At 42.5% G+C, this 13,061-nt stretch overlaps 1 protein-coding gene across 5 annotated transcripts in view; it reads right to left on the bottom strand.

Moving 5' to 3' along the window:
• LOC146558463 (unconventional myosin-VI) overlaps positions 1–13,061 on the bottom strand; it is a 151,157-nt gene that overhangs the window by 88,561 nt on the left and 49,535 nt on the right. For all 5 annotated transcript variants that reach the window (XM_085247564.1, XM_085247565.1, XM_085247566.1 and 2 more), the window contains exons 11-12: positions 12,625–12,805; positions 8,087–8,231 (exon numbers count right to left, since the gene is read on the bottom strand). In XM_085247564.1, coding sequence (XP_085103690.1) covers positions 8,087–8,231; positions 12,625–12,805 — 326 coding nt within the window. The remainder of the gene's footprint in view (positions 1–8,086; positions 8,232–12,624; positions 12,806–13,061) is intronic.

The following is a 13,061-nucleotide window of genomic DNA, read 5'->3' as shown; positions in this document are numbered from 1 at the left end:
CGAGTTAGTAGCCCATTAGGGGCTCAAAGTAAAGCCACTGCTACTGACTCATGAACTGCGAGCTGAGCTGGCCCAACTAGGAGATGACCCTGGACATCCTTGAGGACCAACTGGACCTCCAAAGCATCCATGTGTGACCGTTTCCACCGCTTATCTTTGTGTCCTTAAACATGACTTTTCACACATACGAAAATTAATATTTTCCACTTTTGAAGAACTGCAAGAAGAAAAGATGGGCGGAGTGAAGAACCTGAACCTGTACGAGGAGCCGTGTCTGCCGTTTGGAGGCTTCTTTGTTACAAAACGTGAGATCAGCAGAGATCTCATTTCAACTGATTTAACTGATTTATTCATTCCATATCACTGGTTTATTTCCCAATCCTCTCACCCCACTAAGAGAAATCAGTCTGTAATCCTACAAAAAAAATCTGTGAAAAGAAAATGTTTTATTGTTCTTCTGCTTCTTTTATCTGGAAATGTGCAACCTAATCCGGGTCCAGATTGCAAATGCTTAAGTACTCCTTGTGATTTTAAAACTCGAGCAGGTCTTGGTATCACTCATTTAAATGTCAGAAGTCTTCTTCCCAAACTTGATTTTGTGAAAATTTGGATGAAAGAGTTAGATACTGATATTCTTATATTATCAGAAACCTGGCTTACTAAATCAATTACTGACAAAGACATTGCAATAACGGGCTATAATCTTTTCCGTTGCGACCGCCCCAGAAACGGTGGCGGTGTTGCAATTTATATAAAAAGCAAATTCCATGTTACTGTCGATTCATCAGTATCTGTTTGTAAACAGTTTGAACTTCTTGCCCTCAAGCTCCAACTTTTCAAGGGCTATTTTATTACCATTGTGGGCTGTTATAGACCCCCCTCAGCTAGTAGTGAGGCTTTAGTTTCACTTAGTGAAAAACATTCTACTTTAGATTTTAATGAAATTGTGCTGGCCGGAGATTTCAACTGGGACTGATTGTCCTCTGCCTGAGACAGTTTTAAATCCATGTGTGATTCATATAATCTCACACAACTAATTTACAGCACAACTCATCCAAATCTTAAATGCCCAGAAAAGTCATCACTTATTGATTTATTTTTAACTAATATGCCGTGTAAATATTCTCACACTGGGGTTTTCGCAAATGATATCAGTGACCACTGTGTGGTAGCTGTAGTCAGACAATCAAAGCTCCCAAAATCAAGGCCACAAATAGCTTTTAAACGAGATTTTAAGCATTTCTGTGAGCAAGCTTTCTTTCATGATTTATGGGACTATAACTGGAGTAGAATCTACCTGATAACTGATCTTGAGTTGGCATGGAATTATTTTTATGATACGTTTATCAAAATTATAAATAAACATGCCCCCATCTGCAATTTTAGAGTAAAATGCAAAAACAACCCTTGGTTTTCTCCTCAGCTCTCCAGTCTACTCAAAAAAAGGGATGCTGCCTGGGCTAAGGCCAGAAAAACTAAATCCGAAGCGGATTGGCTGATTTTTAGACAGCTCAGAAACCGTTCAACTTCCTTAATTAAAAAGGCCAAATCAGAATTCTATCTTTCAAATACTACTAAACATTTGAACGATCCTAAAAAATTCTGGAAAATAATAAAATCTTCTTATGGGGACATAACTACACATGAGATGCCAACTTTTGTTGTAAAAGACTCCTGCACTTTAACAGAGAAAAATTGACATTCTAAACTGCTTTAATGAGCATTTTGTTTCTTCAGGATCTCTATTTGAATCTTTATATCCAGATTTTAAACAGCTTAATCAACAAGAGGCTCTCTCTGCAACCGCTCAAACTGAATCTGTGGTCCAACCCTTCAGTTTTTCTCCGTTAAATGTTTTTGAGGTCCACAGGGCTTTAAATCTGTTGGATCTAAATAAATCTGCAGGACCAGATCAACTTGATCCCTATTTTCTTAAGATGGCTGTAGATTTTTTAGCAGAACCAATAACTTACATTTTTAATCTTAGCCTCTCGAACAGTGAGATCCCTGTAATATGAAAATCTGCCTATGTTCTCCCTTTGCTGAAAGGAGGCGATCCTTCAGATGTTCTAGAAGTTCTAGAAAAGTTCATTAGTGAACAACTGAAAAACTTTTTGGACGAAAATTCAGTTCTTTCCCAACATCAGTCAGGATTCAGAAAACAACACAGCACAATAACTGATGCTATTAAAGTGGTTAATGACATTGTTGATTCAATGGACTGCAAAAAATACTGTGCTGCTCTTTTTCTTGACTTGTCAAAGGCTTTTGATACAGTTGACCATGCTATTTTATTAAATAGACTAAACAATATTGGTCTATCTGTAAATGCTGTAAGTTGGTTTTCAAATTACTTGTCAGCAAGAAAACAGTGTGTCCATGCTGCTGGGTCTTCTTCCTCTTTTCTCTCAGTACCCAAAGGAGTTCCGCAGGGCTCCATATTAGGACCATTGCTATTTTCTCTTTACATAAACAACCTTTGTGATAATTTGTCAAATGCAGCATTTCATCTTTATGCAGATGATACAATTATTTATTGTTCATCCCCTTCAGTAGCACACACCCTGCAATTTCTGCAGTGTGCCTTTGATGTCGTTCAGTCCCATTTAACTCAACTTAAGTTAGTGTTAAATCCAGATAAATCCAAGCTCATGTTATTCTCAAATGGCAAAGAGTTGTTAGCTATGTCTCCTAAGATTAAAACAATTCAAGGAACTGAAATTGAAATGGTCCCATCTTACAAGTATCTAGGGATAATTATAGATCAGAATTTGTCATTTAAGACTCACATTCAAAGGCTTGTGTCGAAGTTAAAACTAAAACTAGGTTACTTTTTTAGAAACCAATCCTGTTTCTCCCTCCAAGTGAGAAAACATTTGATTTGTGCAACCTTTTTACCTTTATTGGAACATGGTGACCTGCTTTTTATGAATGCACCTGCCCACTACCTAAAGAGGTTGGATACTGTGTACCATTGTGCTTTACGTTTTATTACTGGCTATGGAAATCGTGTACATCATTGTTCTTTGTATGCTGCTGCTATCTTTCATATTCGCAGACTCTCCCATTGGTTGATCTTTATCTATAAATCTCTCCTTGGGCTGGTTCCATCTTATTTATGTGTTTATATGTGTAAAAACCACAACCAATACAGCCTTCGTTCGCACAATATCATACAATTGATTGTCCCAAAAATCAGAACAGAATTGGGGAAAAAGGCTTTTAAATACGCTGCCCCTGCTTCCTGGAATAATCTGCAGAAGGAACTGAAATTATCAGAATTGGTTACCTTGGGAGAGTTTAAGTCTGTCTTAAAGGAACGAGAGAACAGCTCTTTTACTCAGTGTGATTGTTTTTAATGTACTCTTAATTTGATCTGTTATTGTATATTTTACACATGTTGGTATGGGATATTGTGTTTGCTTTAAATGTTATATACCTATGTGGTATGTAACTTTTGTTGCCATGATGCCAGGTCTCTCTTGGAAATGAGATTTTTAATCTCAATGAGATTTTTTACCTGGATAAATAAAGGACTAATAATAATAAAAAATGTATTTAGCCTTTTTCCATGTTGTTTACTCAGTTTAGCTGGTCTTCAATGAAGCAGGTAAAATAAAGAGGAGTTATTCAGAGCCTCCTACACCTCCTCTCAAAAAGTTGGATATTTAGTGCTACCTTTGTCCCATTTCAGCCCATTTTATTGGGTTGATTTTGCGTTTCTACGCATTTTATGACAGCATAAAAATAAATAAGTCCTCACTAACTAAACTCCCTTCTGTTTACATTTGGACCTTTCAGCATTTCCAGTTTGGCTTTTTATGCACAAATTTTACAAAAGTGCATAAATTGAGCTGGAAGAAAACACCTTCCCCTGCCTGTAGGTGATGCACGCTACACTGAAACTGCTGCAGCAGGTAAATTACCAGCAATTTAAAACACATTAAGCACAGAGAACAGAATCCAGAAACAACAGGACATTATGTAAAGAACGTTAAATATGTCTGTGAACAAAACCAAAGCCTGGAAAATTTAAGTTGCACGCCGTTCTTCTCACTCACACACACACACACACACACACACACACACACACACACACACACACACACACACGCAGTGTTTTCCTCCAGCAGAAGGGGAGCGCCATATGTGCTCCGACAAGCCAATTGTCACATTTAACTTAAATTAGGTGTTTAGCATGTGGAAGGAGGAGACGGACAGAATTTCAATGTGCACATTTATATAAAGGTGTGAGGCAAACACACTGGCCTGAGCAGTAAAGAGGTCTAGAAGCCTGTTTGCATGATGTTTACAGGACTCTGTCACCTTTGTTGGACTCCTTGCTGATGGTGTCTGTTTGTCGTGTGCTGGTATTTTACACCTTTAAAAGGTAAAATTGTACCTGCTGCTTTAAGCAAGCTTTCTTCTCATTGGTCGCTGCTGTTTGAACAGCTTCTATGACAGCACAGAGAGCCCAGAGAAGAAAAAACTACATTTTTTTTTCAAGAACTTCCACATCTACTATGAGCATCCAGCACAGAAAACCCTCAGTGGACATTTGGTCCAGAAGCAGCATGATAAAAAGTCGGACACATAGACAGTCAACATCTTATATAACCTTAGATTCACATAATTGAAGCAGCCAGCCAAAGACAAACTGTTTAAATCCACCGTGAGTGTCTGCCTTTATTCCTCTCGCCTTTCTTTCTAAATAAGAGCCATTAATAATATTAACGGATGATGTTTTTTATCAGCATTATCTGTGATCCCTTTCAGGCTGCAGTAAACCGTAAAGGTCACCCTGATTTAAAGTGCCTAAGACCAGGAACTCCCTCACTCTGAGCACACTGGTGCATGCTGCTCCCTCTTGGTGTTACAAGTTTCTGCATCACATTGTTGACGGGTTAAAGTGTGAAGTTTAAGATGAATCAGAGAGCGGGCATGTAGTGAAGCATGTTCTGACCCCAGATACATTTGAAAGTAGTTTGAAATAATGAGGATTCTTTTATTCCCATTTGGGATTACGTGTTTATGCCCAGGAATAAAAATCCAAATTAAAGTGTCACAATGGACTGGATTTTAAGGAAACTAGATGGAAGCACATGAGGATGGGGTTTTTCTAACACCCCTGTTTCTTTCCAATATTTTTAAGCTTCCTTCATAATGAGAGCTGAAATTTTCTGGGCTGAAAAACACGTTCCAGAAGCTGTAAGCAGAAGAGTTTTACAGCCACCCCAAGTGTCACAACATGAATAAATAATAAAACAGTTGAAGTCAATTTCAATTAAATTCAGCTTTTATCTTTTTACGCCTGGCTCATGAAAACTGGACTTGCCAATGCGACGCTCTCTGCATCGGGTTCAAATCCAGCGACCTTCAGATGTTTGGCTTCCAAGTACTGCTTTAGCTTTCTTGGCACCACCCAACCCTTCTGTGCAGCAAAGAGCAAAATGTTCCCGTCACACTGTGACTATCGAAAGAATTAGAGACCAGTGAGGGCACTGGGGTGGACTGAGACTTGGTACCGTATTTCAGCGTTTCAAGCCCTTGTGTCATCACCTAAAGCAGGGGTAGGGGAACTTTAGGCCTCAAGCCTGGGTCAAAACACACGAATCAAATCAAAGAATCGAATCAAATCAGAATCAAAAGTTCATTACTAGCCTCTGCAGAACTCCAAGACATGTTGAGGAGGTGATTTAGCCATTTAAATCAGCAGTGTTGGATCAAGGAGACATCTAAAACCTGCAGGACACCGGCCCTTGAGGCCTGGAGTTTCCCACCCCTGATCTAAAGCTAAAAACTGACTCATTCTGGTTGATTCTTTTGTAGATGTTTGATCTTCTTTTCCTGATTATTCACTGGAGAAAACGTCAAAGAGTTTGAGGGGATTAGAGATACCTACAGCTTCGATTTACTGCCAGGGACACCGATGGGTTGAAACTATGTGACCATGTGGTTGTTGGCCCCCGATCAGCTGATATGGATTCTGGGCGTACGTGCTTGGTTGTTTCGTATTTTTCTTGTGTTTCTGAAGGAAAACATGAAAAATACGATGGAACGACCTTCCTGAAACATTCAGCCACCACTCTGACCTTTTCAAATCAACCTCATTTGAGCATCCCGGCGCTTCAATCAGAGTCCAGATGGCCCTCCACTTTATTCATAATAAGTTTTGGCAAAAACACTCAGATTCAATCAGGTGTTTATCAGGACAACGAGATGAGGCGGAGAGTCAGCCGGCTCTTAGCGAGGAGTTACGTAGGACACCCTACAAAAGATGCAGTAGGAGAAGGAAGGTTTAAAAAACACGAAACAAAGTTAAAATAAAATTATGACCATATTTACTCAACTTCTATCTGAGTCTCAGAGTACAAACTCCACTCGGCAGCTGTTCTGAAGCTTTCAGTCAAGCTTCAAACTGTCAATTCTTTTTGCAGGCACAGTAGATTTTTTTTTAAACAATAACAGTGTGAGAAGCTGTACGGTGAGAGCTGTCAGACAGGAAAACGTGTTTCAGTTCACTGAAAACTCAAAGTGAACACGTGGAGGCTCCGCTCGGCAGCAAACAGCCGGCAGACACAGAGTTTAACTGGAAACACTGCCGTGCATTCAGGATGCAGATACTTCACACGCAGGTTGGTGGAGACCAAACACAAAGCTTCAAGACAGCAAATATACACCACAGACAGTTTTGAAGGGTACTGAATGCCCAATGTTACGCTCCCAGCCAAACCTATAATCACATCTCATCAAGAATTTCAATGGATCATTTCGATCTAGTGATTCTCTTGTTGAACTTTTATAGCTTGTCTCTCCAAACTAACGTCTTCCCTCCTAATGATGGGATATGAGAGGAGTTCAGGATCACAAAGACATTGCAAGAGGAAAAATTACAGTAAGTAACTGATATTTAAATCCTATGACTTTATTTATTAGTTCAGTTTCTTTTTAAAGTGTAAATATTTCACAGAAATTACCTGGAGTACCTTCACAACCCACTTGGGGACCATGTTCCACACTTTGGGATGTGGCTACTTCATAATTGAAGGTCTGTCATTCCCGCTTTGAAAACACCAGCACGGCCAAAATGTTCCAATCGAGGCTTCAGGACAATATATATTAAGCCAATGACTATGTACATCTTTTACATACAGTCTATGCACCACACTTGGACGTCCTTTGTTTTCGGTAAACAGTAACACGGTTTGCCGCACCGGAGGCGGTCCTTAACCCGAGCCCTGACCGAGCCAGTAAGGAAATCTAATTTTTCATGATCCACTTGGTTGATCTGGCCAAGATTTACAGCAGGTGCCTTCCTGACTGGCATTAGGAGTAAACATTGCTCTGTAGTTAAACTGAGCCGTAAGAAGCCCTGCTTTACAAATCTACGTGATCAAGAGGAGAATGTCAGTGCTTCCTCCCACTGTGCAAAAGCTGCCATGTTATCCAGCAAATAGTTACAAGTAATGTTTTCTGACAGTTAAAAGCAATTTAAAAAAAATCCAGGAATGAAAGAGATGAAATCACACAGACAAAGATAAAAGTCAAAGATGTGCTTCCTTTGTGGTCCTTGATATAAAGACGGAGCTCCAGGTGGTGCCAAACTACAGCCTAAAACCTTTATCATCATCATCAGTAAAATCCCTCTGAGACGAGCACGCACTCTCATGCTCCTCTACGCTCCTTCTAAAGGCACAGCTGGTGGTTTTTATGTGTGAGAGCGTCTCATTTTAAACTGGTCGACACCACAGAGCTCAAAGGAACAAACCGGTTGGCTTAAAGTCAGCAAAACACCTGTAGTCCCTCTCAGCATGAGGCCCCACCCAACAGCAGCAAGGCGGTCTCTGAGATCCTCAAAATGTCAGTGTGTGTGTGTGTGTGTGTGTGTGTGTGTGTGTGTGTGAGAGACGTTCTGGTGGTGACCTGACCTCCTCTGGTCCCCGTGACATCATCATTGTAATAAACTATTGGTTAGTGTTAGTAATGCAGTGATCATGGGTAGCACATAAATCAGTGAAAGGTCCTCTGATGTGAACACAGCTGTCTGACTGTGTGTGTGTCTGTGTGAGTGACAGAAGCTTCTTACTTGATCACCGTTCCTTTGGCGCCCCCTGCTGTCGTGAGCATGACTCTGCTGGTGAGACTGACCCGCAGGTCCTCCTCCTCCAGGCCAAGCAGCTCAGCGCAGTGCTCCAGCGTCTGACTCGACTGGTTCTTGATGGCGCAGCCGCCTGCAAGACGAGGAAAAGGGCAAAACTCGTACTGAATATACACACACACACACACACTTATTTATCTAATATTCACACACACTCCCATCAGCATGTCAGGAGCAACTCGCGTTTCAGTATCTTGCCTGAGCAGCCAGGAATGTAGGGCTGTTTTCTTATAGACTTTTATTGAATCCAACCCGAGGAATGCATTGCACAATAGCTACACATTCCTGACCCGGAAACCCAGAAATCAAAGTGGCGCTTCAAGAAATGTTTGTTGCTTTGTTTGACAGCAATGTAAGTTTTGAGTGCTCTTAAGAGAAACGTCTTCTGGTTGGCTTTTACAGCCTGGAGCATGATTACTACAGCGGTCCACACGGAGTTCTAACCTGGTGTCTTTTCAGAACCAACCCACATTTTCACAGGTTTTAAAACCAAAACTCTTGGTCTGATTTATGGTCAACGCATTGGTCGTTGCATGCCAACTGTGACGTCACCATGCCTTGCTGACCACCAGAGGAGAACATCCACAAGTCTCATCTTTACATCTTCCTATGTGCAATCAGAGAATCTCCGAACTCCTGTACTCATACATCACTGATAAAGCAGTGAACAATCACACGTGTGCTTCTTAAACTCAACCGTGTGTCGCTTTATAGAAACTGTGAGATGCACAACAAGTGAAACTCCACCAGAGAGCGGATGTGTCGTCGGCTGTGAGGTCACTTTAAAGCACGACATAAATCAGCGGTTACAGAAAATGGGAAAAATGCTGGTGGGGCGAAATCTATATGCATCTGCAAGTCTTTGTGAACATGTTCCTCATTTCCTTTCACTTTGATATTTTAACACCTCACAAGACTTCCTTTATATTTTTACACTTTAATAGCCCCACTATGGAGCCATGCCACACTTCTTCCCATCTAGGGTCAGGGGTAGGGTTATTTATTGAAATTTTCAATTTAAAAAGGTCATGTTTCCCCTGCTGGATCAATGAAGATTCATCTTTTCCTAACTCACTGTGAGCAGGAGAAAAAGGAGAAAAGCTGTTTCTATACCGCTCTGTGCCGATGGCGGCAGCAGCTGATCCGACCCACCAAAGGATTACGTGAATGTAAAATATGAATGTAGCAACCTGCTAAACCCCCCACACTTACCAGACAGCGAGCACTCGCATGACAAGTGAATCCAACTATAAGATGAAGGCCGTATATGACGCAGGCTTTTACGTATGAACGCCTCGGCATGTGAACAGACCACAGGAAGTGACAAGTTGGTTTCTCACATGAAAGGCGGTCCGATGGTGTTCAGGGCTGAGGCTGCTGACGGAAGCCGTTCACATCAAAGATTGGATTAGAGCAGCCGTGAACCCCCGTGACACGGCTTCACATCATTACAGCTGCTCCTCCGATCAATGCCAGGAATCGATAGCCCCTGAAAGCTAAGCTAAGCTAATACCTAATCGATAACTGGAGGGTGAAAGAAGGCCCCGCAGAGGCGAGCGCTCAAACCACAAATCAGAACAGAAGACGAACACTTGGACATGAATCCCAGTTAATTAAGGACCGTTATTTCCAGCCTCTCTGGATAGATTTCTCAGTTTACTCTGAAATGAATCGAGTCCAGAGAAGAAGCGAGCGTTGACACCAGCGCCAAAGGAGATTCATGGGAAGACTTTAACAACGAGCTGAAATGAGAACATTCAGAGCAGTTTGACCTTTTGAAGAGACTCCATCCTGCCGTTCAGAGCACCGTCGTCTGAGTGGACTTATTACAGCCAAACAGCAGAGATGAATCCGCTAATTAATCTGTTGGCTAAAGGTTGGACCTCATTAGAACGTCCCCGCTCTACACCACTCATCCTTGATGGAAACGTTTTAATGAGACCGCCCTCTCGCTCTCTTTTGTCATGTGATCAAAGAACCTGAAAACCACAAACAGGCTGAGAGATGCAGTCGAAGTTATTTGACTGTTTCCATATCATCCTATATTCAGTGCTGATGCGTGCTTTCAGCTACGAGCGCACTCATTGCCAAATGCTGCGGTCCGATTGGTCAGATCGCACTGGAAAACTCATATAAATGAAATCCTCCTGTGTGAACGGCGGCATTAGGAATAGCTGTTTAAATGAACTTGACTTCTACATGCTTTCTGGGTCTAAGATAAGTAAATATTCTTTAAAAGCTCCCCGAGGGACCGCTCTGCAACTGCAAGCCAAGCCCGTCTCAATAGCCCCATCTGATTGGCTCCTCGGCCTGAACGCTCTGTCCTCGTTTACTGTAAAACATGTGCCAAGTGAGCCCCCTGCTGTGAGAACCTTTCCGTTTAATAGGCTCCCTGCTGTGCTTCCTCTTCTTTCCGGCGCAGGGAGAAAACGACGGGGAGGAACTTCAAGACCGAGTTGAAGTTCAAAGGATCAGCTGATTTTCATGGAAACTGAGCCTCCCTGAGGGTTCGAGTCTTAACCGCTGTGGAAAAACGAGGCACAGAAAAATGCCTCTGCGAGTGCAGAGAGCATAATCCCTGAAATATTCACTGGAATAATTACAGAATTAGTTTGTTGGCTGTGTAATTAATGAATTTCCCCTCAGCCAGAGAAAAATAACTCGAGATTAGTCATTAGTGTTCTGAGTGTTTTTCATCTGCGAAAAAAAACAAAGTGCAACAAGAAGAAAACGTCTTTCCGTGACGCCGCTGTCAGACCCGCGACATCTATCAGCCATCGCAACGAGGCTGAAGTGAGACGGAGGGAGATCGAGGCTGAATATTACAGCAATCAATCACAGCACAGAGCTTTGAGGGATGAGATCAAAGAGGCGTCGGCCTCTCAGGAGCCAAACCGGTGCCGTTTAGGAGCTGGGAAGCCCGAGAGATGGATGACTTCTGATACAGAGCAAATGCAATCACGGAGCGCCGCAGGGCTCCGCTCGGAGAACGCCCACCTCATCAGTTAGAGCTCACGACCAGCCACGTCGCACTCCGTCGAGTTACAGTGCTTCACGTCCTGATCCGTCCTGATCTGTTGGGGTCAATCTTTCTGGTGTAGTTTTAATTTCTTATTATTCTGTTAGCAGACTTAATAACTAGCTGGTTAATAAACAAACAGCAAAGCCACACAAAAGGTTTGTGGATTACGCAACCCTTTTCTCCTTTCTGGGGCATCAATCAGCACAGCTTCATCAAAGCTGGGATTGTGGCTCACTTATGACCGTGGAGAGTGATCGAGAAGGGTTCTTGAAGTAGGCTTTAGTGCTAAAACGTAATCAGTGAGTGGAAGTGAAGGTGCAAACAGGAAGGTCCAAACTCTGGAAAATGTGCACAACTAATCGCTCCATCGGTGCTCTCTGTCAGACAGACTGATGGACGCGGTTGGATATGTAAACCACAAGCACAGGAAGTTTAATTAAATAACATTTCGGTGCAGAACTTTATTCACATTAGCTAAATTTCAGGTCAGACGGCGTTACGGGCTTTAGCAGCACCAACACACACAAAGGCACTTTTTTAAAATGCCTTCCTGTTCAGGACTGTGATTTTAATGCAGCGTGATCATGCAGGTAAACCTGACATCCATCCCCACATCAACTACAGCTGCGTTTCCCTCCCGTCTTTCAGTGAATGCTTCGACGTGACGTCTTTGCATTTTTAAAGTCGAAGAGAACGACCTGTTTGGCCTTGTGCTATTTGTGTTTGATTGGAATCATCTCCGTGTGAAATCTGACATTTGAATGACAAATTGAGGAAGTCAAAATGGCAGCGACACATCAACCAACCTGGGATGCAGAAAAAAGAAGTTTGATTGAGGTTCTCAGAAAGTTTAAGGGTTTATTATCTTCACGACGCTGTTAATGAATTTCACGTTTTTCTGTTTTAAATGTTCGGTGTGCTCGACAGCTCGTGGCTGAAGGTGATGGTGGGAATGTAGATCAACAGCCTTGATCTACATCTAACGTGTACGTTGCATTAGTGAGCCTCCTGCTCCTTCTTCACTCACTGCTGAGCACGAGTCGGGACACCAAACTCCTCCAATCGGAGCAGCGACTCATTCCCAGCCCGGAATAAGACACAGCCTTGAACTTAGAGGTGCCAATTCACAACCCGGTGACTTCGCTCTGGGCACCAAACTGCAGGTTGTCAACAGAATCACATCATCTCCAAGAAGCTTCCGGACCAAGTAGTCATCTACCAATCAGCAGATTCAAAAAGTCTGCAAAATAATGAACCAAGTTTCCCCCAATACGATCGACTACACTCTGACTGAGTCTGACCAAAACTCTGTCTGAGGTTGTAAACGGACCGAACACCCCGTGACAACAGGAGCGATGCCCCACAAACCCAAAGAACACAAAGGACGTGAAACGTCTTCTCCAAGTCCAAAAACAGGTTCACATGTGTGACTTCTTGTTCTCACCTGATGTGCTTCCGGCCTCCTCGAAGTCGATGTTGCCGAGGTGCAGCACGCCGGCCACCACCCTGAACAGATCCAGCTTCTCTGTGTCGTCCAGGCCGATCTTCTTCATGGCTACGCACATCCTGGCAAAGTCGCCGTGGTCGTCCAGCAGCGGGTCCTTCAACGGGCCCGACTTTGTGTGCTGAGGAACCAGGAGAGAAAACGTCACCGACATTTAAAAATCTTCGTTCATCTCCATCTCCTTCATATTTTTATTCTCATGTCCTTTCTTACACAACTCACTTCTAACTTCATTTCTTTACCGCTTGTCATTTTTACCTTTCTGCCTACCTGCTCTCTTCTCTTCCTTCACTTTGGAGAAATCTGAATCTCCAAATCATTCTAACTTAATCTCGAGCCGAATGCTTTCACTCTGCGGAGTGCAGCAATCACCCTGT

Source organism: Mchenga conophoros, linkage group LG15, assembly GCF_057382185.1.
Source record: "Mchenga conophoros isolate Kocher_MC1m ecotype Shallow Benthic linkage group LG15, M_conophoros_male_GT1.1, whole genome shotgun sequence".
NCBI classification, from domain to species: domain Eukaryota; kingdom Metazoa; phylum Chordata; class Actinopteri; order Cichliformes; family Cichlidae; genus Mchenga; species Mchenga conophoros.
The sequence above is the reverse complement of the archived record's forward strand: the minus strand, read 5'-3'. Positions and strand labels throughout refer to the sequence as shown.